At 43.4% G+C, this 25,975-nt stretch overlaps 1 protein-coding gene across 1 annotated transcript in view; it reads left to right on the top strand.

The window, feature by feature from the left end:
- Positions 1-24,699, top strand: part of LOC140466600 (uncharacterized) — a 154,513-nt gene extending 129,814 nt beyond the window's left edge. The window contains exons 17-19 of the mRNA XM_072562051.1: positions 14,701-14,843; positions 20,162-20,296; positions 21,911-24,699. Coding sequence (XP_072418152.1) covers positions 14,701-14,843; positions 20,162-20,296; positions 21,911-22,037 — 405 coding nt within the window. The 3' untranslated portion in view covers positions 22,038-24,699. The remainder of the gene's footprint in view (positions 1-14,700; positions 14,844-20,161; positions 20,297-21,910) is intronic.
- The last annotated feature ends 1,276 nt before the right edge of the window (positions 24,700-25,975 follow it).

Genomic DNA, 25,975 nt, shown 5'->3' with positions numbered 1-25,975 from the left:
CCTCTGTGCTGCAGTGTGTAGTGGGTCATTGGAATAATGTTCTGATGCAGCTTCATTTGTGGATGTTTGGATGATTGCTTTTGTAGTTCAATATTTGGTCCGTATGTGTTGTTTTCCTGTAGGTCCTATGTTTGGACAGACATGAGGTGACCCTATGGAATTTTCTGCTGCAGAACATAGTTGAGGCCAAAACAGTGAATGTTTTCAAAAAGGAAATAGATATTGTTCTTAGAGCTAAAGGGATTGAAGGATATGCGGAGAAAGCGGGAACAGGGATAAGCCATGATCATACTGAATGGTGCAGCATGCTCCAAGTGTCAATTGACCTCCTCCTGATCCGATATTCTATGTTACTATGCACTGTGCCAGTTAGTGGAGGTTATACTAGTTAGAGGAGGGGGGGTTAGCTATGAGAGAGAAAGGAACAGTTAGGTAGAAGAGAAAAAGGTAATTGCAGTGGTACAAATCCTCGAGTGTCAAACCCAGTGGGAGTGGGAGAGAGTGAAAACAAGACTCAATTCAGTCCAGTCAGACAGGTTTCATATAATCACACAGTACAGAGGAGACCCTTTAGTCCATTGAGTCTGAGCTGCCAAAAATAACTACCTACACTAGTCCCACTTACCTGCATTAGGCCCATAGCCTTGAATGTTATGACCCTTCAAGTGTTTATCCAGGACTTTTTAGAGGTTATGAAGCTACCCTTCCATTCAAGACCCCCATTACCTTCTGAATGAAGAAGTCTTTCCTCAAATCCAGTCTAAACCTTCTGCCTTTCACATTCCCCTTTGTTTTTGACCCTTTGACTAAGAGGTATAGCTGATTTCTTTCCACCCTGTCCATGCCCCTCATCATCTAATACAGCTCAATCAGTTCCCCCCTCAGCCTTCTCTGCTCCAGTGAAAACAACGCAAGATTATCCAGTCTCTATTCATCGCTGAGATGCTCCATCCCAGGCAACATCCTCTCCTCTGCACCCATTTCAGGTTTGTAATGTGAATTCGGTCACTACTTTTATCTCACCCGAGATCCATGATTGAGCTGCTAAGGGTTGAGAGGAACTTGCAATGGGAGTGGGACAATCCAGCTGTTATAGTCCATGTCAAAGACCTCAGTGACACTGGTAAAACTAGAAAAGAGGTCCTGCATAGCCAGTGTGAGGAGCTAGGCCCCAAATCAAGAAGCAGAAACAGCAAGGAGTTAATAAAAGATGACTAAAATGAGGGAAAAATTAGAATGTGAGAGAAAGTTGGCCAAAAATATAAACCAACTTTCTTCAGATATTTCCAAAAGAGTTAATAAAGTAAGTGTTGCTGCAATAGAAAATGAGTCTGGGGAATTAGTAATGGGAGGATAGAGATGGCGGTGGAATAAACAGATACTTTGAATTGGTTTTCACTAGAGAGGATGCATGTAGTATCCTGGAAATGGCTGTGAATCAGGCATTGAGAAGGAGGGAGAAACTCAGGAAAATTACAATTATCAGGGCGTTGGTACTGAATACATTGTTAGAATTGTGAGTTGACAAGTTCCCAGATCCTGATAGATTTCATCCTAGGGTCTTAAAAGAAGCAGCAATATAATAATTGATGTGTTAGTTTTAATTTTCCAAAGCTCATTCAATTTGGGGAAAGTCCCTTTAGATTGGAAACCAGCTTATTTTTTCAGGGAGGCAGGAAGCAGGAATCTACAGGCCAGTTAGCATAACCTCTGTCATAGGGAAAGTATTAGAAGCTATTATTAAAGGTATTATAACAGGACATGTTCAAGGTAATCAGATAGAGACAACTTGGTTTTGTTAAAGGGAAATTATGTTTAACTAATTTATGGAGGTTTTTTTAAGAAGTAGCTTATGTTGTAGATAAAGAGGAACCAGTAAATAAACTACATTTAGATTTCCAGAAAGCATTTGATAAGGTGCCACAATGAGATTATTGCAGAAAATAAAAGCTCAAGTTGTTAGGGCTTACAAAGTGGCATGGATTAAAGATTGGCTGGTTAATAAGAAGCAGAGTATAGGAATAAATGGGTCTTTTTCAGGTCAGCAGGATGTTATAAGTGGTGCGTCACAGGTGTCAGTGATTGGGCCTTAACTCTGCACAATTTATATAACTGATTTGGAAGGGACTGATGATATGGTTTCTTGTTGACACAATGTACATGTTGGCGGGGGGGGTGGGGGAGGTGTGTGGCATGCTCGCTCAGTGGTTAGCACTATGGTCTCACAGTGCCAGGGACCTGGGTTCGATTCCAGCCTCAGGTGATTAATGGTGCAGAGTATGCACATTCTCCCCGTGTCTGTGTGGGTTTCCTCTGGATGCTCCAGTTCCCTCACACAATCTAAGGATGTGCAGGTTAGGTGGATTGGCCATGCTAAATTGCCCCATAGTGTCCAAGGATGTGCAGGCTAGGTGGATTAGCCATGGGAAATGCAGGGTTGGTGGGATGACGTGTGAACTTGATGGGCTGAATGGCCTGCTTCTGCACTGTAGGGATTCTATATTCACTGTAGGAATGTGAGCTATGAAGAAGACATAAGGAGCCGATAGAATGTTATGTTTTATTGCAAGGAAATTGAGTGCAAGAATAAAAAGCTTATGATTCATTTATACAGGGCACTGGTGAGACTGATTCCAGAGTACTGTGTACTGTACTGGTCACCGTACTTACACAAAGATATTAATGCATTAGAAGCAGTTCAAAGAAGGTTTACCAGGCTAATAGCATGGAATGAGTGGATTACCTTATAAGGAAAGGCTAGAGAGGCTGAGCCTGTATCCTCTGGAGTTCAGAGAGCCAGAAGTGATTTAACTGAGTTAAAAATCACACAACACCAGGTTATTGGAAGCACTAGCTTTAGGAGTGCCGCTCCTTCGCCAGGTGAAGGGACGACACTCCAAAAGCTAGTGCTTTCAAGTAAACCTGTTGGACTATAGCCTGGTGTTGTGTGATTTTTAACTTTGTACACCCCAGCCCAACACCGGCATCTCCAAATCATGATTTAACTGAAACATAGTCAAAAATCATATGACATCAGGTTATAGTCCAACAGTTTTATTTGAAATCACAAGCTTTTGGACCAATGGTCCTTCATCACATGCAATGAGAGAGGGCACACAGACACTGAGTTTATAAGCAGAGACATTAAAGAATAATACTATTGGTGTAAGTGGAATGAACAAACCTAAAATGGCCGATAGAGAACTCTGTTAGAAAGGTGATGCAAGTTTCGATTGATTAAGATGCAAATTCAGAATCTGTTTTAAGTCACTGCCCCGAGATAATTAAAAGTTTTACCAGTGTCTGCCTAACTTTCCAAACTTCAATCAAGCAGACTTACAAAAGAAGAGATTTCAGGTCAGACACTGTCTTATTGGTGTGAGACCTAGTTCATAATCTGCCTCCAAGTTTTGTTCTGAAAGCAAGAATTTTTAAAATGCCACACTAACTGACTGTGACTACTAATTGTATGGGTTTTTTTCAACAAAATTGAATGTATCTTCAAATAAGCATTTCATCCAAGACATTTGTTTATTTGAACAAACAGATTTTGAATTTGCATCTTGTTCAATCGAAAATTACATTCCTTTCTAACAGAGTTCTCCATCAGCCAATTTGGGTTTGTATACTACATTTACATCAAGACCTGGACTTACACACTTAATAGGAAGGCCCTGGGAAGTGTTGCTGAACAAAGGGACCTTGGAATGCAGGTTCATAGTTCCTTGAAAGTAGAGTCACAGGTAGATAGGGTGGTGAAGACGGTGTTTGGTATGCTTTCGTTTAGTGGTCAGAGTATTGAGTGCAGGAGTTGGGAGGTCATGTTGCAGCTGTACAGGACATTGGTTAGGCCACTGTTGGAATATTGCGTCAATTCTGGTCTCCTTCCTATCGGAAAGATGTTGTGAAACTTGAAAGGGTTCAGAAAGGATTGACAAGGATGTTGCCAAGGTTGGAGGATTTGAGCTTTAGGGAGAGGCTGAACAGGCTGTGGCTGTTTTCCCTGGACCCGTCGGAGGCTGAGGGGTGACCTTATAGAGGTTTACAAAATCATGAGGGGCATGGATAGGATAAATAGGCAAAGTATTTTCCCTGGGGTGAGAGAATCTAGAACTAGAGGGCATAGGTTTAGGGTGAGAGAGGAAAGATATAAAGGGGACCTCAGGGCCAACCTTTTCATGGTGCGATGGGGATGGGGATAGAGTTCCAATCCTCTGGTGGTGCGTGTGTGGAATGAGCTGCCACAGGAAGTGGTGGAGGCTAGTACAATTACAGCATTTAAAAGGCATCTGGATGGGTATATGAACAGGAGGGGTTTAGAAGGATATGGGCCATGTGCTGACAAATAGCACTAGATTGGATTGGGATATCTGGTCGGCATGGACGAGTTGGACCGAAGGGTCTGTTTCCATGCTGTACTCTATGACTCTAATTGTATGATCCTTTGACCTCTCTGCCAAAAACCTCTGTGTCTGTGTGCCCTCTCTCACTGCACCTGATGAAGGGGCATCACTCTAAAAGCTCCTGATTTCAAGGAGACTATAACCTGGTGTTGTGTGATTTTTGACATTGTCCACCCAACAGTGGCATCTCCATATCTTAACTGCAATGTAAGATCCTGAGGGATCTTGACCAAGTGGATGGGGAAAGGATGTTTGCTCTTGTGGAAGAATCTAGAACAAGTGACATAGTTTAAAAATGAAGGGCACCTACTTAAACCAGAGATGAGGAAGCACTTCTTTCCTCTCTGAGGGGTTAGAATTTTGGAGTTCCCTTCCTCAACAGGCAGTGGATGGAGTCTTTTAATGCAGAGGTAGATAGATCCTCATCTCCCAAAGCGATGAAAGATTAACGGGGGATATGCAGGAATATAGGCAAGAAGTTAAAATCCAATCAGCCATTATCTTGAATGGTGCAGCAGGCACCATTAGCTGCTACTGCTGTGCTGTAGTGAGGCGAGATTGGAACTCTGTCCCCATCCCCATCGCCCAACACCCCCCCTTCTCCCAAACGGAATCTGGGAAATCAGCTCAAGAGCAGTGGAAGCACTTTCTCAGCTTGCATTCTGTGCCCAATAGCCTTTCACTTCAGGCTGTATTCAAAACTCAGGATCTAAAATTTGTAAACTGCATATCCTGATCAATTTCCCTTGTCCTCTGTCTGTTTTGGATCTGGTGAATTTCAGACAGCCTGGGAAATCCATTGGCCATTAAAGCCAGTACCTAGGCTATGTAGTCAGTATCAGAATATGTTAATTGAAGAGTTGCTTGTCCCGTGGGGGGTTTCTGTGTGGGAATAAACACGAACGAGTTAAAATTGAGGTAAAATGCTGTGGATGCAGGAAATCTGGAGAAACTCAGCTGCTCTGGTTGCGATGCTGAAGAGTTGACATTTTGAGTGTGATATGATTTGAGTTGTGGCTAGTTTCCAGACATGCCAAAACTTTTCAATTTTCTGATAGCCCACACACTTTGACATTTAACTACACTGGCAGGTTCACACCACACCCCTCCCTGGAACATTTCCTTTGAACCAAGGGGAAAAGGAGCAATTCTGTTTTCTCCACAACCCACGTCCCTGACAGGATTTTATTTGAAGCAACATTCTACCATACCGTGTTACATGTAGACTTTATTCCCATTCACTTTGAAAACTGCCTGGGTCAAAATCTGAGCTCAGTCACATTGGTGTCACATAAACACGCAAACTGTGTACCTTCCATCTCGCACACATAACTCTTCTTTCTCACACTTTCACAAACTTTCTTCCAAACAACTTGTCACGTACTCCACCCTTCCTCACACACACACAATCTTTCTCTCGTGCACTCTCTCTCATTCCACACACTCACTCTCTCACACACACTCACTCTCTCACACACACACTCTCACACACACTCACTCTCTCACACACACTCTCACACACACACCCTCTCACACACACACCCTCTCACACACACTCCCTCTCACACACACACCCTCTCACACACACACCCTCTCTCTCACATACACTCTCTCACACACACCCTCTCTCTCACACACCCTCTCTCTCACACACCCTCCCTCTCACACACACTCCCTCTCACACACACACCCTCTCTCTCACACACACCCTCTCTCTCACACACACTCTCTCTCACACACACACACCCTCTCTCTCACACACACCCTCTCTCTCACACACACTCACACACACTCTCTCACACACACTCTCTCACACACTCTCTCACACACTCTCTCACACACACTCACTCTCTCACACACTCTCTCCCACACACACTCACTCTCTCACACACACTCTGTCTCACACACACTCACGCTTTCAGTCACAAACTTACATAATCTGAAACAAAAACAGAAGTTGCTGGAAAAGCTCAGCAGGTCTGGCATCATTTGTACAGAGAAATCAAAGTTAATGCTTTCTCTCTCTCTCTCTCTCTCTCTCTCTCTCTGTCTCTCTCTGAAATGAGTTGTTAGATAAACATTGCCTCTTTTTATTAAGTATCATAAGGTTGAGGGGGATGGTTTGTGTGGGATCAGCCTCTCAGTGTTCCAGCTGGTAAACAGCGCCAGCTGCTACCTCCGTCATTGTGAGTGCTTGCTAGTCCTCTCTCTCACGGGTTGGCAGTCCCTCAGCTGGTGCGCAAGCAGAACTTCAGCCTCAAACCAAGAAAACAACTTACACATGACAGCCCCTGCACATGTGTTTCCGTTCTGTGCAAGAAATGATCTGAAGGGAGTTGGTTTATATTCTGCAGTTCACGAGTAACTCTCAGGACTGCAATAATATCCCTGCAAGTGGCAAAGGTCAGAGCACAGCACAGTCCCAGACAGTCGAACGGAACTGACGACCATTCATTCTTCATACTGATCATCTTCACATATCCCTGTCATGCATTAAAGAACAGCATTGGTAGAACAACATAGAAAGCATAGAACAAAAATCATACAACAGATTAACTTAGTAAGCAGGAAGTTATTGACAAACTTGTATTTGTTTATATTGATCTGATTCCGTAGTAATTCAGGAAAGCCATAGTGAGTTGATCTGTTTATAACTAAGTATGTTTGTGTGATTGTCAGTATATACTTATATAAATGTGAATATAAGGTGTGTGGTGTTGGTGTATGGAGTCATAAGCATTGGTATATAGCATGGTTAATTTTGTTTAACACTCATAGGTGGCACATCGATCTGCTGTAGATATGTAGTTCTCAAAATTCAGAAACATCCTTGTACCATCAACAAGAGAACTGGCTCAAAGGTAGAAGACAGAGGGGGGTGGTGGAGGGTTGTTTTTCAGACTGGAGGCCTGTGACCAGTGGAGTGCCACAAGGATCGGTGCTGGGTCCACTACTTTTCGTCATTTATATAAATAATTTGGATGTGGGCATAAGAGGTATAGTTGGTAAGTTTGCAGATGACACCAAAATTGGAGGTGTAGTGTACAGCAAAGAAGGTTACCTTGGATTACAATGGGATCTTGAGCAGATGGGCCAATGGGCTGAGGAGTGGTAGATGGAGTTTAATTTAGATAAATGTGAGGTACTGCATTTTGGGAAAGCCAAACCTTAGCCGGACTTACACGATTAATTGTAAACTCCTAGGGAGTGTTGCTGAACAAAGTGACCTTGGAGTGCAGATTCATAGCTCCTTGAAAGTAGAGTCACAGATAGACAGGATAGTGAAGAAGGCATTTGGTATGCTTTTCTTTATTGGTCAGAGTATTGAGTACAGACATGATTCTGGGTAATCCAAGATGGAGGATGGGAAACATTTCTGGCTGTAACGGGCTGCTCCTTTTTTTTTGAGGTAATTTAGGTGTTGGAGGTGATTTCCTTGAATTACTGTTTTAGATGCTGTTACATTGTTTTGGAACTTCTGGAAAAAAAGTCAAAACAACAGCAGTTTTAAAAGGAAGAAGAACAGACAAAGGAAGCAATAGTGAGGTCATTGCAGGAGAGAGAGAGAGAGAGAACCTGCACAGTTACTGCCTTTGCTGTTTGAATTCATGTATCGTTGGACATCAAAAGATTAACAAACAGTGAAATTCACAACTGATCTTGGAGGAACTGTTGGGCAAAGTTCACAGCTCAGAATCAGATAAGTTAATTGTTGTTTTAAGTGTGGTCTACAGAGAATCTGCAGTAGTGAGTAGAGTGGGTTCTTTCTTGATTATTTGTTTTTGGAGATATGTCTCTTGATTAAGCTTAAAATATAAGCCATAACTATTAATTTAACCTGGGGCAGTGTTTGTAGAGAAATAAGACGGTGTTAATTTCTGTAGATTGTGAAGGAGCAAAATGGTGTTTAATAGAGAGATATGTACTTCTTGTCAGATGTGGGAGTTTAATGAGAGTTTAAGAGTTACTGCGGATTATATCTACCATAAATGCTGTTGGCTGCGAATCTTATCAGATTGAATGGAACGGTTGGAGAGACAGTAAGAAGCGATGAGGAATTTGCAACAGCAACAGTATGTGATGGATGGCAGTTATAGGAAGGGGGTAAAGTCTCAGATGCAGCCACATAGATGGGTTAACTCCAGGAAGGGTAATAGATGTAGGCACCTAGGGCAGGAGTCTTTTGTGGATATACCCATTTCAAACAAGTATGCTGTTTTGGAAAATGTAGGGGGTGATGGATTCTCAGGGGAACGTAGCATGAACAGCCGAGTGTCTGATATTGAGACTGGCTCTAATGCAACGAGGGGTACGTCGGCTTCCAAGAGATCAATTGTGTTAGGGGATTATCTAGTCTGAGGTACAGACAGATGTTTCTGTGCCAGCAGCGAAAAAGCAGAATGGTGTGTTGCTTCCCTGGTGCCAGGATCAAGGATGTCTCAGAGAGGGTGCCGAATGTTCTCACGGGGGAGAGGGGCCATCAAGAGGTCATTGTCCACATTGGAACCAATGACATAGGAAGGTAAAAGATTGAGATTCTGAAGGGAGATTACAGGGAATTAGGCAGAAATTTTAAAAGGAGGTCCTCGAGAGTAGTAATATCTGGATTACTCCCAGTGCTACGAGCTAGTGAGGGCAGGAATAGGAGGATAGAGCAGATGAATGCCTGGCTGAGGAGCTGGTGTATGGGAGAAGGATTCACATTTTTGGATAATTGGAATCTCTTTTGGGGTAGAAGTGACCTGTACATGAAGGACGAATTGCACCTAAATTGGAAGGGGACTAATATACAGCAGGGAGATTTGCTAGAGCTGCTCGGGAGGATTTAAACAAGTAAGGTTGGGGGTTGCGGGGTGGGACCCATGGAGAAGTGAGGAAAGAGATCAATCTGAGACTGGTACAGTTGAGAACAGAAGCGAGTCAAACAGGGCAGGCAGGGACAAGGTAGGACTAATAAATTAAACTGCATTTATTTCAATGCAGGCCTAACAGGGAAGGCAGATGAACTCAGGGCATGGTTAGGAACATAGGACTGGGATATCATAGCAATTACAGAAACAGGATGAGCAGGACTGGCAGCTTAATGTTCCAGGATACAAATGCTACAGGAAGGATAGAAAGGGAGGCAAGAGAGGAGGGGGGTGGCGTTTTTGATCAGGGATAGCATTACAGCTGTGTTGAGGGAGGATATTCCCGAAATACATCCAGGGAAATTATTTGGGTGGAACTGAGAAATAAGAAAGGGATGATAACTTTATTGGGATTGTACTATAGACCCCCTAATAGTCAGAGGGAAATTGAGAAACAAACTTGTAAGGAGATCTTAGTTATCTGTAAGAATAATAGGGTGGTTATGGTCAGGGATTTTAACTTTCCAGACATAGACTGGGATTGCCATAGTGGTAAGGGTTTAGATGGAGAGGAATTTGTTAAGTGTGTACAAGACAATTTTCTGATTCAGTATGTGGATGTACCTACTAGAGACAGTGAAAAGCTTGACCTACTCTGGGGAAATAAGGCAGGGCAGGTGACTGAGGTGTCAGTGGGGGAGCACTTTGGGGCTAGTGACCATAATTCAATCAGATTTAAAATAATGATGGAAAAGGATAGACCAGACCTAAAAGTTGAAGTTCTGAATTGGAGAAAGGCCAATTTTGATAGTATTAGGCAAGAACGTTCGAAAGCTGTTTGGGGGCAGATGTTCGCAGGTAAAGGGACGGTTGGAAAATGGGAAGCCTTCAGAAATGAGATAACGAGAATCCAGAGAAAGTGTATTCCTGTTCGGGTGAAAGGAAAGGCTGGTAGGTATAGGGAATGCTGGATGACTAAAGAAATTGAGGGTTTGGTTAAGAAAAAGAAGGAAGCATATGTAAGGTATAGACAGGATAGATCGAGTGAATCCTGATTAGAGTATAAAGGCAGTAGGAGTATACTTAAGAGGGAAATCAGGAGGGCAAAAAGGGGACATGAGATAGCTTTGGCAAATAGAATTAAGGAGAATCCAAAGAGTTTTTACAAATACATTCAGGACAAAAGGGTAACTAGAGATAGAATAGGACCCCTCAAAGGCGGCCTTTGTGTGGAGCTGCAGAAAATGGGGGAGATACTGAACGAGTATTTTGCATCAGTATTTACTGTGGAAAAGGATATGGAAGATATAGACTGTAGGGAAAGAGATGGTGACATCTTGTAAAAATGTCCATATTACAGATTAGGAAGTGCTGGATGTCTTGAAACGGGTAATAGTGGATAAATTCCCAGGACCTGATCAGGTGTTCCCTAGAACTCTTTGGGAAGCTAGAGAAGTGATTGCTGGTTCTCTTGCTGAGATATTTGTATCATCGATAGTCATAGGTGAGGTGCCGGAAGACTTGAGTTTGGCTAACATGGTGCCACTGTTTAAGAAGGGTGGTAAGGACAAGCCAGGGAGCTATAGAGCAGTGAGATTGACCTTGGTGGTGGGCAAATTGTTATAGGGAATCCTGAGGGACAGGATGACATGTATTTGCAAAGGCAAAGACTAATTAGGGCTTTGTGCGTGGGAAATCATGTCTCACAAACTTGATTGAGTTTTTTGAAGAAGTAACAAAGAAGATTGATGAGGGCAGAACGGTAGATGTGATCTATATGGACTTCAGTAAGGCGTTCGACAAGGTTCCCCATGGGAGACTGGTTAGCAAGGTTAGATCTCACAGAATACAGGGAGAACTAGCCATTTGGATACAGGACTGGCTCAAAGGTAGAAGACAGAGTGTGATGGTGGAAAGTTGTTTTTCAGACTGGAGGCCTGTGACCAGTGGAGTGCCACAAGGATCGGTGCTGGGCCCTCTACTTTTTGTCATTTACATAAATGATTTGGATGTGAGCACAAGAGGTACAGTTAGTAAGTTTGCAGATAACACCAAAATTGGAGGTGTAGTGGACAGCAAAGAAGGTTACCTCAGATTACAACAAGATCTTGACCAGATGGGCCAATGGGCTGAGAAGTGGCAGATGGAGTTTAATTCAGAGGTGCTGCATTTTGGGAAAGCAAATCATGGCAGGACTTATACACTTAATGGTAAGGTCCTCGGGAGTGTTGCTGAACAAAGAGACCTTGGAGTGCAGGTTCATAGTTTTTTGAAAGTGGAGTCGCAGGTAGATAGGATAGTGAAGAAGGCGTTTGGTATGCTTTCCTTTATTGGTCAGAGTATTGAGTACAGGAGTTGGGAGGTCTTGTTATGGCTGTACAGGACATTGGTTAGGCCACTGTTGGAATATTGCGTGCAAGTCTGGTCTCCTTCCTATCGGAAAGATGTTGTGAAACTTGAAAGGGTTCAGAAAAGATTTACAAGGATGTTGCCAGGGTTAGAGGATCTGAGCTACAGGGAGAGGCTGAACAGGCTGGGGCTGTTTTCCCTGGAGCGTTGGAGGCTGAGGGGTGACCTTATAGAGGTTTACAAAATTATGAAGGGCATGGATAGGGTAAATAGACAAAGTCTTTTCCCTGGGGTCGGGGAGTCCAGAACTAGAGGGCATAGGTTTAGGGTGAGAGGGGAAAGATATAAAAGAGACCTAAGGGGCAACTTTTTAACACAGAGGGTGGTACGTGTATGGAATGAGCTGCTAGAGGCAGTGGTGGAAGCTGGTACAATTGCAACATTTAAGAGGCATTTGGATGGGTATATGAATAGGAAGGGTTTGGAGGGATATGTGCCAGATGCTGGCAAGTGGGACTAGATTGGGTTGGGATACCTGGTCAGCATGGACAGGTTGGACCGAAGGGTCTGTTTCCATGCTGTACATCTCTATGACTCTAGGCGTTGGGAGGACATGTTGCAGCTGTACAGAACATTGGTTCGGCCATGTTTGGAATATTGCATGCAATTCTGGTCTTCTTCCTACCGGAAAGATGCTGTGAAACTTGAAAGGGTTCAGAAAGGATTTACAAGGATGTTGCCAGTGTTGGGTAGGATTTGAGCTATAGGGAGAGCCTGAACAGGCTGGGGCTGTTTTTCCTGCAACATCAGAATCCCTACAGTGTGGAAACAGGTTCCTTTGACCAACAAGTCCACACCAACCCTCCGAAGAGTATCCCATCCAAACACATTCCCCTACATTTCACCCCTGACTAATGCACCTAACCTACACATCCCCGAACACTAGGGGCAACTTAGTGTTCCTGAAGAAGGATTCCTGAAGAAGGGCTTATGCCCGAAACGTCGATTCTCCTGCTCCTTGGATGCTGCCTGACCTGCTGCGCTTTTCCAGCAACACATTTTCAGCTCTAAGTTAATGTCCAGTGATTCTGACATCAAACATTTGAAGGCAGCTTTGTTGTTCACAGAACACCTAATTAGCGGTAAAACACTTTAGGACATTCTGCGGTCATGAATGTTGCTATATAAATGTAAGTCTGTCGCCTCTTAAAGAAATCTCTCAACAATTGAGGTTGTGTAGTCAAATTGCTGCCTTACAAAGCTGCCTTTAGCAGGACAGGATAATTACAGTGTGACTCATTAAATGGGCAGTTCCATTATAAATTTAGACATTTGATTTACAATGCAAAACAGTTGACATTATTAAATCCTTTCAGACAGGTAGTGACACTGGCATATAATTTTCAACATACAATCAAAATATCTGAGTTCTTCCTAGTGTCATTCCCATATATTAGTTACAGGCAATTTCCAGAACGCAGACTTTCATTTACAATACTCCCAAATTATGAATGTCATGGACTAATTTTGTGATTGCTACAATGTAAATTTGAAAAATAGTTGTGAGCAGAGAATTGAAGTTTAAATCCAAACTCGTGGGTGTAATGGAAATGAATCGTTAATAAACAGCATAAAGCTTTGAAATTTACTTTCATTTGTTGCTGTAGAACTAATTCATGAAGGAATAATTCTCTAAGTTAAGGAACCTTCTCAACTTGTATTTCTCATGATTAAAAACAGAAGGAAATTCTGGAGGGTTCCAAACTGTACTATTAGAGGAACGAAGCCCACAAACCCAAAAGAATTTATATATCAGCAAAAGTACCATGAAATGTGTATTTTAAGATATCTTTGCACCTTTTCAACCAGCTTTGATCAGACTGCAGTGGGGAGCTGGGAATACGTTTGGAAGATTAAAGAGCCTGGCATGATGGTGGGGGTAATGGTAATGTCACTGGACTAGCAACCCAGAGGAGAAAATGAGGACTGCAGTTTCTGGAGATCAGAGTCAAAAAGTGTGGCTAGAAAAGCACAGCAGGTCAGACAGCATCTGAGGAGCGGGAGAGTTGACGTTTCGGGCATAAATTCATCATCAGGAATGTGGGGTGTTGAAGGGGACTGAGAGATAAATAGGAGGGTGGGGGTAGGGTCAGGGTGAGGTGGTTGCAGATGGGGGGATGATGGTGATAGGTCGGATGGGAGGGTGAAGCAGATAGTTGGGAACGAAGATGGACAGGTGGGACAATTCAAGATGGCGGTGCCAAGAACCTGGGATGAGGTGGGGGAGGTGAGATGAGGAAACTGGTGAAGTTGACAATGATGCCATGGGGTTGGTGGGTCCCAAGGCAGAAGTTCTTCCTCCAGACGTCGGATTTGGTGGTAGAGGAGATTTTCGTTCTGGGTCCTTGGTTTAAATTCTACCATGGAATTTAAATTCAATAAAAGGACCTGGAAGTCAAACCTTGCTGTAGCAATTGTCACCAAAACACATCTGATTCCCTGACACCCTCTAGGGAAGTAAATCTGATATCTTTAAATGGTTTCAATATACATAGGACTCCAGACCACTGGTATTTTTTCCCAGATGACCATTCCTGGCATCTTGTGGTATTTGTCACTTCTACCCGTATGAGGGAGTGGATAAGGATTATTGAGGAAGTTCACTGCCAGCAATCCTCCTTTGTTTAAGCTATGTCTCTTGTGATTAGTGATAGAGGATACCGCACCATGCAGTATCTACAGGAGAAGCCATGTTCTTTAGATAACGAGGTCTGTTGTACGATAGCAATAATGTTTAGGCATAATTACCAGGATCTTTAAAAGTTCTAGGAGAAAGTGAGGACTGTAGATGCTGGAGATCAGTTGAGAGAGGGGTGCTGGAAAAGCACAACAGGTCAGGCAGCATCTGAGATTAAAGGCTCTTGCCTGAAACACTGATTCTGCTGCTCCTTGGATTCTGCCTGACCTGCTGTGCTTTTCCAGCAACCGCACTCTTGACTCTTTAAAAGTTCTGTCCAGTTATTGGTGTTTGTCTTCCTCAAGCTATTGCTGCTGATTCATTGACTGCTTTTCTTTGACCTTTTCCTTGCTACCAACAGATGTACATCAGAGGCAAGTTGCTCTTTGCTGACCACATATTTAATGGGTACAGTAACAGTCTTAAGGATCTGATGAAGCAAATTACCAAAACATATGACGACTACACCAATGGCCGCTACCTACTGTATGACTTCAGGTTCAGGTATTTTATCAACTTTCTTTTTGTCACGAGTCAGTGTTACGTTCTGTTAGCCAGCCATTTCATAATAATCTGATAGCACAGAATTCCACAAAGGTTTGAAGAGGCAATGTAACAAACACAGCAATTCCTGTAGTTGGCTTAGCAGTTCCTGAGCATTCAATGATAAAGCAAAGCTCATGAGTGTGATCATTCCAGTGGACCCGGTGATATAGCAATGCTCTAATACGCTCACTGGCTGTTCCAGTGGACCCAGTGATAGCACAGTGCTCTCTAATACTCTTACTGGCTGTTCCAGTGGACCCAGTGATATTACATTGCTCTCTAATACTCTCACTGGCTGTTCCAGTGGACCCAGTGATATTACAGTGCTCTCTAATACTCTCACTGGCTGTTCTAGTGGACCCAGTGATATTACATTGCTCTCTAATACTCTCACTGGCTGTTCCAGTGGACCCAGTGATATTACAGTGCTCTTGAATACTCTCACTGGCTGTTCTAGTGGACCCAGTGATATTACATTGCTCTCTAATACTCTTACTGGCTGTTCCAGTGGACCCAGTGATAGTACAGTGCTCTCTAATTCATTCATCCGCTGTTCTTGAGATACAATTTCTCACTTTAGTTTTTCATCTCAAGTTGGAATTGTTATTTAATACTTCCCCAGGGAACAGTGGGAAAACAATCAGCCTTTCCCATTCTTTTCCGCCGACTCACACCCACAGCTCATTTTTGCTGTTCCTGGTAAAGGTCTGACTGTGGGAACAGAAAGGAAAAGGGTTAGTTTACAAACATTGTGTCAGTGAAGAGAGGGTGGCCTCAATTGTAACCCCGCCCTCCCAGAAAGAATGGGGTTTTTGGGAGCTGGGACAGCCTGTGATAAATCTAGGCTGCTGTCACTTCCTGTCTCTGCTCAGCTCCATTCCATGTGCTGAGCCTGGCCTTGTGGGAAAGCTGGGGAGTGCTGTCAACACAGTGTCAACACAGCATGGGATGGATTCTTACTCTGAGCAGAATCCAAGATTTCCAAAGCCCAGTGGGTTTGACCTGTCATGGTCAATTTTACACAATAGTGTTTAATCTAATTTACTTCCTATCTGCAAGTACATGTGCCATACTAAATTCCCTCTGTCATACCCACTCCTCAAGAATCTACTGTTGCTCTCTTATAGACCCTTGGGATAGCTGTCACTTTAATTCGATGGGTTCAGAGATGGGTGATAGGTTCAATTTGCGATCAGCAGAGTTTTTTCATTCACTGTTGGGGTATGGGTATCACTAGCTTTACTGATAATCCCTAGTTGCCCTTGAGAAGGTAGTCGTGATCTGCCATCTTGACCTGCTGCAGTCCATGTTCAATGGTGCTGTCATTCTGTCACATGTGGGACAGATAATGTCAATGTTTGGGTAGATAAAAGAGGCAGGGTGTGCTCCCTCCGATTCCTGTATGTGGCGTTCCTGATGAATTCTCTCAATATATTCAGTACCTTCCTGAACAAGTATCTCCCTTTAAACACTCACAAATCAGAAAGTCAATGAGTCTGTTTTGACCTCTTTGATTTGATTTTTATTTGATTTATTAATATCACATATACCTAGGTCCAGCAAAAAGTTTTGTTTTGCGTGCAGTATGGGCAGATCATACGATACAAAGTGTATTAGGGTGATAGAACAGAGTGAGGAATACAGCCAGGCAAAAGTGAGGATTGCAGATGCTGGAAACCAGAGTCTAGATTAGAGTGGTGCTGGAAAAGCACAGCAGGTCAGGCAGTATCTGAGGAGCAGGAAAATCGACGTTTCGGGCAAAAGCCCTTCATCAGAAATATTCCTCTACTCCTGATGAAAGGCTTTTGCCCGAAACATCGATTTTCTTGCTCCTCAGATGCTGCCTGTCTTGCTGTGCTTTTCCAGCACCATTCTGAGGAATACAGCTGTAGAGAAGGTACACAATGAATGAGATAAACGTTAAATTTAAAATATGAGAGGTCCATTCAGAAGTCTAATCACAGCGGAGAAAAAAACCTGTTCTTGAATCTGTTGGTATGTGTGTTTAAACCTTTGTATCTTCTGCTGGATGGATGAGAGTATAACTGGTCCTTGATTATGTTTCCGTGAGGCAGCAGGAGGTCTAATGGAATCCATGGATGGAAGACTAGTTTGGGTAATGGGCCAGGCTGTGTTCACAACTCTCTGTAATTTCGTACGGTTCTGGACAGAGCAGTTGCCATGCCAAACTGTGATGGATCTGGGTAGAATGCTTTCTATGGTGCATCTGTAAAAATTGGTAAGAGTCTTTACAGACTTGCCGAATTTCCTTAGCCTCCTGAGGAAGTAGAGGCATTGATGTGCTTTCTTGATGGTTGCATCACCATGGCTGGACCAGGACAGATTGTTGAGGTAAAAACGATGACTGCAGATGCTGGAAACCAGATTCTGGATTAGTGGTGCTGGAAGAGCACAGCAGTTCAGGCAGCATCCAACGAGCTTTGAAGCTTCTTGGATGCTGCCTGAACTGCTGTGCTCTTCCAGCACCACTAATCCAGGACAGTTTGTTGGTTATTGAAACTCCCAGACCTTAACACTGTCAACTATTGATGTAAAGGGCGTACCCTCCACCTTGCTTCCTGAAGTCAATGACCAGCTCTTTTGTTTTGTTGACATTGAAGGAGAGGTTGTTATCTTTACACCAAGCACGCTGTCTCTTCACAGAGGCTTTGAATATATTGGTGTTATCCTCCTGCAGGGTCTGGGTTTCATGCCAAAAAGTTTCTTTAGAAACACAAGTGCTAGATCCTGCCAGTGGAGCGGGTTTGGACTGATTCGCTTGGGAGAGGACACTGTTGTTAGACCGTCTTTCCTTCCCAGAGGCACATTTTGTATTTCACCGTTATCTTTTCCCATCAGCTGTCCAAAGTTCAGTACTGGTGAACGAAATTTAAAAATCCAGATACTATCATCATTTAAAAACTATTCAGCAGTGATGACTAAGGAAGAAATTCGAGGAAAATCTTTTCCACCCAGACAATGATAGGAATCCAGATTGCACTGGGAGAGTAGTTGAGATGAGAAACCTTATCACCTCTAAAAAGGATGAGCACTTGAAATGTCAGAACATTCAAGGCTATGGGCCTAGTACTGGAAAGTAGGACTAGTGTAGTTTTGGCAATGCAGACCCGATAGCCCAAAGGACTTGGTCTCCCATGTCTGATTCTATGAGAACAATCAAGCCTCTTTAATCTTTCCTCCTAACTCAAATCCCTCATTCCTGTGATCACTCCAGTATACAGAAAAACCTCGGTTAACCAAACATCGTATTTCGGATTATCTGAACAGATTTCAAGGTCCCATAAAAATCCGAACAATCAGTTAACCAAACAAGGTACTCCCACCCATCTCGTTCAGATAATCGAGATTGTTCTGTACATTGACAATAAAACGTCACCAATGTTTCACATCCTTTCCAAGTATGGAGCCCAGAATTGGACACATTATTCCAGCTAAGATCAGTGATTCATCATAACTTCGTTTGTCCTCCAGGTCTCTGTTTATAAACCTAAGGATCCTGTGTATTTTTTTTAATTGTCCTGTCAAATTCGAAGATGTGTCTATGTTCTGGTCTGGCAGCTCTCCTCCTCATTTTAAAATCATACTGATCGCCTACCTCCCCACTCTTCTTTCCAGAACAAATGCTTTCACGACTACATTCTCTTCAAGTCTATTAATATCCAAAACAAAATCAGAATATTTGTTTAGCCCCTTTAATATTTAACGGTCCTGACAGGAAGAGAGCCAAAAAGATAGTTTGATAAAATATTAGGCCACTTGTGGCACAGTGGTAGTGTCCCTATCCCTGGACTGGGAGTCCTGAGTTCAAGTCTACCTGCTCCAGAGGTGTGTAATAACATCTAGAAACAGCAGGTCAGGCAGCATCCGAGGAGCAGGAGGATCAGGGCTTATGCCCAAAACGTAGATTCTCCTGCTGCTTGGGTGCTGCCTGAGCTGCTGTGCTTTTCCAGCACCACCCTCTTGACTCTGAGCTCCAGCATCTGCAGTCCTCACTTTCTACTAACATCCAGGAACAGGTTGTTTAGAAAAAAATAGGTAAAGCATTCGGGCAGATGCCCAGAAAGCTGGTCAAAGAGAGAGATCGTTAAGGATATAGAAGGAAGAGGGTTCAGCAGAAATGAGAGAGGTGGGAAGGCTTAGGGAAAGAATTCCAGAGCTTAGGGTCCCTGCAGTTGAAGGCACATACCCAGTGGTGGAATGAGTAAAAGACTGAGATGTACCAATACTTCAGTCATTGTGGAATTCTATCAAAACGTTAGTCAAATTTTATCAGCCATAGAGGACTTGAGATATCAAATGCTCTAAAGTTACTGGTGCTCAGAGTATCAGCCTCTGTGATAGTCATAGAGATGTACAGCATGAAAACAGACCCTTCGGTCCAACCCGTCCATGCCGACCAGATATCCCAACCCAATCGAGTCCCACCTACCAGCACCCAGCCCATATCCCTCCAAACTCTTCCTATTCATATACCCATCCAAATGCTTCTTAAATGTTGCAATTGTACCAGCCTCCACCACATCCTCTGGCAGCTCATTCCATACACGTACCACCCTCTGTGTGAAAAAGTTGCCCCACAGGTCTCTTTTATGTCTTTCCCCTCTCACCCTAAACCTATGCCCTCTAGTTCTGGACTCCCCGACCCCAGGGAAAAGACTTTGCCTATTTACCCTATCCATGCCCCTCATAATTTTGTAAACCTCTATAAGGTCACCCCTCAGCCTCCGATGCTCCAGGGAAAACAGCACCAGCCTGTTCAGCCTCTCCCTATAGCTCAAATCCTCCAACCCTGACAACATTCTTGTAAATCTTTTCTGAACCCTTTCAAGTTTCACGGTAGCAGCAAAGCAGGGAAAAGGGTAAATCAGGAATTCATCCAAAACAAAAAGAAGAACAGATCTAGGGGACACATTTTGAAAATTAGCGCTCTCCGATTTGAATCGAGGATGTGGAGAAACATCTTCTTTGAGGGTCTTGAGTCTGGATGTCACTATTAGAATGAATTAGGCCTCTGTTTTCTCCCTGCTGATGATAACTAAGTATTTTGATGCTTATTCTGGTGTTTAAAAACCCTTCTGCAATTTTTTTTCCCGTTAACAAAGTATAAGATGTCATGTGGCAATAACTAGATGTCTAACCATTCTTAAATCCATTGTGGAAAATGACAGTTTACTGTGAGATCTGGCACAACTTTTCAAAGACTTGCTGAATCAAATTATTAATCTGAAACAAGTTATTGACAAATCTCTCCCCAGTTCCACTGAGCCCAAGTTGCCAAGTACCACACAGGATGACACTTCGCTGCAATGTCAGCCTGACAGGAGTGCAAGGCCTAAATCAGAAACCTCGATTAAGCCAGAAACCACATGTAGCTTTCAGTCTGCTAACAGGTAAAGAGCATGGATTCTGGGTGCCCTGGGAATGGGAATGGAAATGGGAATGGGAATGGGAATGGGAATGGGAATGGGAATGGTTGCCCGCTATGTAAACTTATCAGCTGATATGGTACTGAGACAAAGTCTCAGCATTGGTTCCTGGTATCCTGAGTTACATAATCTCAAGCCAGTAAAATGGAAATGGGTTTAACGTAATTAACCAAGGGAAAGGTAGTGGAGTTTTCTGACTTATGTCCATCCAATGACTTGCATCTGACATGAACAATAGTACCAGAATTGGACAGCTCGGGGAGAGACCAGTCAGCCCATTTTGCCTGGACTGGCACTTTGCTATTAGATCCCAATCACCGAACCAATCACTGTCCACTCTTCTTGTGATCTTGATTTTTTGCTTCAAATGTTTGCCCAACATTTCCTCATAAAGGTGAATGGTATCTGCCTCATCACTTCACTTTGAGCAACAGTTCCCAGATGCCTGTTCTTGAAGACCTTGACAGACCCTCAGTCACTATCATAGCCTGATGCCCCCATGTTATTGAGACCCCAACCACATTTCCTACACAGTCAGTCTGAATCAATGTAAAATATGTTTTCAATTTTCTTGGCACTTTTTGTGCTCCTTGGGAAATGAATCCAATATCTCATAAAGATGGCTTCCTCCTGGTATTATCATCTCATGATGTTACCCTCTCATTAGCTTCAATGTTGGCATATGATTAGATTCCCTACAGTATGGAAACAGGCCCTTCAGCCCAACCAGTCCACACCAACCTTCTGAAGAGTAACCCACCCAGATCCATTTCCCTCTGATTAATGCACCTAACACTATGGGCCAATTTAGCATGGCCAATTCACCTGACCTGCACATCTTTGGACTGAGGGAGGAAACCCATGCAGACACGGGGAAAATGTGCAAACTCTACACAGACAGTTGCCAGAGGCTGGAATTGAACCTGGGTCCCTGGCACAGTGAGGCAGCAGTGCCAACCATTGAGCCACCGTGCTGCCCCTCTAAAGTTCTTTCTAAAGTCGCACACCCCAAACTGCACAGTCCTTTATGATAGTCTAACATAAACCTTGCATTAATTTATGAATATTTACATTTTTGTACTTCTTCCCCATTTTATAAAACTTCCTGCCTTGTCATTTTGATAGCTCTCACAGTTTGGGAGGGCTTCGAGAGCCTATACCTGGCTGTTGAAGATCAACAAAAGTGCTCCTTGTCTGGGTCCTACAGCGCTGCTGACTGCCTCACCCACCGCTGGCCCCCCATTGTCATGTGGGAGTGTTTTCCCAGTTCACTCAATATGCAGGTGGGGTGCACTGTGAGCAAATATGGAGATGGTTCCAATGGGTGTCAGTGTCCATGGGCTCGGGAGTGAGAGGAGCCAAGTGGCAGTGAAGGTGAATACAGAAGTAGCAACAGTTTGCACAGCCCAAACCCTTTCCAAACACTTCACTATCCCCATCATTGGGAAGCAGGTTAGAGAGTGACTGGGATAGTATCCTGTGCTACGACGGGCTAACAGCGAGAGTGGACGATAGGCAGAAAATAGAAGCGTACAGTCATGTCCCAGAATCAGACACAATCTTTCTTTTCTTTTCCAGAGCTGCAACCATCCAGGATTTCATTGCGTTTAGCTTGACCCAGAGAAATATCTGTTGCAACACAGACAGAATTCCATCTGAAATAATGGAAAGCATGCTGGAAAGCTGTTCCCGAAGACCCAACTGAGAGCGTCCTGGACATTAGCAGAGAGCTGCTGCTTGTACATTGTGGACAGAGTACGTCAGCTGGTGTACTTCCTACAGTTCCTCCCTGATAACAATCACTGTTAAACTGTTGTTAGTTCTGACCAAATATAGCAGGATGAGATGATTGTGCTGCTCAAGAGTTCCATGTCATCCTTAATCTTAGCCATCAAATGTTTTCAAGATTAGTACAATCACATTCAAAGCTCAGCATTTGAGGGGGCAGAAGATGGTAACTTTCCCAGGTTGATCACGAAAGACACTTTCACTGAAGGGTCATTACTCAAGACTGAAGGGTCACCACTGAAGACACATTTGCCCAGAGACCATAATTCAAAACACATTCGCTGAGGGACCAGCACAAAGTGCACATTCACTGAGGGACTGTTACTAAACACACATTCACCCCAGATTGTTGATAAAGACACATTCATCCAGTAATCATCACTCAAAATACATTTGGATTTCTGCAGCTGTGATTCAATATATGTTGGCCATTACAACAAACCATCAACTAAGATAACAATGCTCTTGGTACTCCAGTCTGTTTCTTAACTGTGTATGCTACATTAACAAAAGCCAAATCCTTTCCATGCTCCTAATGTAGTCTGTTTTAATTTATGTTGCCTAAACCAGTCCTGGAACATAACTGTGCTTCCACTATTTGGTTCAGGCTCCTCACCACAGCACTGATCCCACTGAGTGCAAAGGCCCAGATTTGTTTCTAATTCACTCGATGGACTTGAGAGTTGGTGGCTGGGCCAGCATTTATTGTCTGTCCCTAGTTGCTCTCGAGAAGGTGGTGGTGAGCTGATTTCCTTTGTTGCATTAGAGAAACAGATGACATTTTTTCCAACAATCAGCAGTGTTGCCATAGTGAACATTAGGTTCTTAATTCCAGGCATTTATTGGAATCAAATTCTACCAGTTACCATGGCAGGATTTGAACTCAGGTTTCCAGAATTCAGATTTCTCCAGTTTCCTCATTTCCCCTCCCCCCACCTTGTCTCAGTCAAATCCCTCGAACTCAGCACCGCCTTCCTAATCTGCAATCTTCTTCCTGACTTCTCCGTCCCCACCCACTCCGGCCTATCACCCTCACCTTAACCTCCTTCCACCTATCACATTTCCAACGCCCCTCCCCCAAGTCCCTCCTCCCTACTTTTTATCTTCGCCTGCTGGACACACTTTCCTCATTCCTGAAGAAGGGCTTATGCCCCAAACGTCGATTCTCCTGTTCTTTGGATGCTGCCTGACCTGCTGTGCTTTTCCAGCAACACATTTTCAGCTCTCCAGAACATTAGGTGAGTTTCCTGATTAATAATCTAACGATAATACTATTAGGCAACCACCTCCCCAGATAGTGTATTTGCGACTTACTGTCCGTCTTCCATTTCAGTACCATCTTGGACATTGTCAACCACACTGTCTCCCAGTTTGCCTTCTACATATTCCATTATAGTTGCTTTCTCCTCCAAAGCTATTTGGTCATACTTTCAATTTAGTCTACTATATTCATCCATCAACATTAGGAGACCAAAGGCCATTTTGTGGATAACAGTTCAGTTCACATTGTGATCTTGAATCTCGGGGTACCTGCCATTTTAACTTTTCACCTACTCCACTGAGACATTTGTTTCCTCAAGCTCCTGCAGTTTTCCGATGAAGCTCAAAAGAGCAAGAGACTAGGCATTTCACAGCCTACCAGACTCAACACTGATTTCAACAATTTTAAACTTTCCCACCTCCCCGTTTATTACCTTTTTCTTTGCTGGTGTTGATTTTACTCTCTCTTGCCCTTTTACATGGTAGCTGTTAATTATCTTACCATTCACATTTGCCCTAGGTATTTGTCCTTTCTTTGCTTTTATCTAAAAAATTTAATATCTCAATGATCCTCTTACCACTGTCATCCCCTTCTCCTCGTTTAAAACCTGTTACATCCCTAACTCTCCCTTGACTGAACTGAAGCATTAATTCTGTTTCTCTCTCGACAGAGACCTGCTGAGTTTCTCCAACACTTCATTTTTATTTCAGATTTCCAGCATCTGCAGTATTTTTTTTTGTATCAGCCTTGGCCTGTCCTGTGTGTCAGTCATACACTAACCCTGAGCAATGTTAGAAAGAAGTACACAGAAGGGAAAGAATGAATTTACATTCACCATGACCTTAGGCCACAAAGACAGTGTTCCAGCCAATATCAACTTCTCTCAGTTCCTTTGTTGCTGAAACCCTCATCCATGTCATATTGCCCCCTAGATTTGACTATTCAAATACTGTGCAATCTTATCTTCCAGCCTCCACTATCTTGAAGCCAATTGAAACCCTACTGCCCAAATCATAACTCACACTAAGTCCAGTACACTCGTAACCTTTCTGGCCTACATTGGTCCCAGTTAAACAATGCCTCAATTTTAAAACTTTTGTTTTCAAAATGCTCCATGCTCAACTCCCCTCTATCTCTATAATCTCTCCCAGTTTTATAACCCACTGAGATCTTTTGCAGTCCTGAAATTCTGGCCTCTTGAGAATCACCATTGACAAGGATTCCTTTAGCTGCCAAATTTACATCACCCCCATCATCCTCTGTTTAAAACTTTATTATTGATTGGTTTTACCTTGTTAAATTAAAACATATCATTTCACACTTCTGTGTGTTAATTTCCTGACCATTTTACCAGAGAATTGAACAGTCTCCCTTGGTTTCTCGCCAACGTTTTCCTATCTGCTTCAGTGTTTGCTACATCTCTGCATTCAGTATCATCTGCAAAGTGAAATACAACGGACTGTGAACCCAGGGCTAAGTCATTATGTGGAAGCTGTGCTCTGGAAGATGGTGAGGAGAACGGTGGGTGGGTGAGTTTAAACAGCTAAGAGTCTGAAGAAACCAGGTTCTTGCTGTAGGCTAACACTCAGTTCTTCAATCTCAAATAGGAGGTCAACTTTCATGACGACAAGTGGTCTAAGAGCTCATGTGCATGCATTTGCATCTCATTAAAACTGAAATTAAAGTTGTCCTTCCCAGTTAACTTCTATCCAATTGAGAAATCCCTCCTTTCAGATATGACCGCATACAAAAGGTGTGTACCTGTGACCTTCACTTTTTCTTGGGTTATAGGGTAAGTATTTATTGCTTTGCCCATATAGTGATACACAATGTTTGTAACATGTTGCAGCATAAGGTCTTCAAGTACAAAATAGCGAAGGGGAGGAGACTAGAATCCGACTGTTTGTGAGCTATGTTAAAGCTCTGAGAGCTAAACATGTTAAAGTTCAGATTATTAATGGGAGGGAGGGACGATTAATGGGCCAAGGATAGAACACAGTCTAAATAGGGGGTGCTGTGGGGCAAGGATGGGGCATGATCTAAATGGGGGGTGATGTGGGGCAAGGATGGGGCATGATCTAAATGGGGGGTGATGTGGGGCAAGGATGGGGCATGATCTAAATAGGGGGTGATGTGGGGCAAGGATGGGGCATGATCTAAATAGGGGGTGATGTGGGGCAAGGATGGGGCATGATCTAAATGGGGGGTGATGTGGGGCAAGGATGGGGCATGATCTAAATGGGGGTGATGTGGGGCAAGGATGGGCATGATCTAAATGGGGGGTGATGTGGGGCAAGGATGGGCATGATCTAAATAGGGGGTGATGTGGGGCAAGGATGGGCATGATCTAAATGGGGGGTGATGTGGGGCAAGGATGGGGCATGATCTAAATAGGGGGTGATGTGGGGCAAGGATGGGCATGATCTAAATAGGGGTGATGTGGGGCAAAGATAGGGCATGATCTAAATGGGGGGTGATGTGGGGCAAGGATGGGGCATGATCTAAATAGGGGGTGATGTGGGGCAAAGATAGGGCATGATTTAAATGGGGGTGATGTGGGGCAAGGATGGGGCATGATTTAAATGGGGGTGATG

The sequence above is a fragment of the Chiloscyllium punctatum genome, chromosome 44 (genome assembly GCF_047496795.1).
Source record: "Chiloscyllium punctatum isolate Juve2018m chromosome 44, sChiPun1.3, whole genome shotgun sequence".
Classification (NCBI taxonomy): Eukaryota; Metazoa; Chordata; class Chondrichthyes; order Orectolobiformes; family Hemiscylliidae; genus Chiloscyllium; species Chiloscyllium punctatum.
The sequence above is the reverse complement of the archived record's forward strand: the minus strand, read 5'-3'. Positions and strand labels throughout refer to the sequence as shown.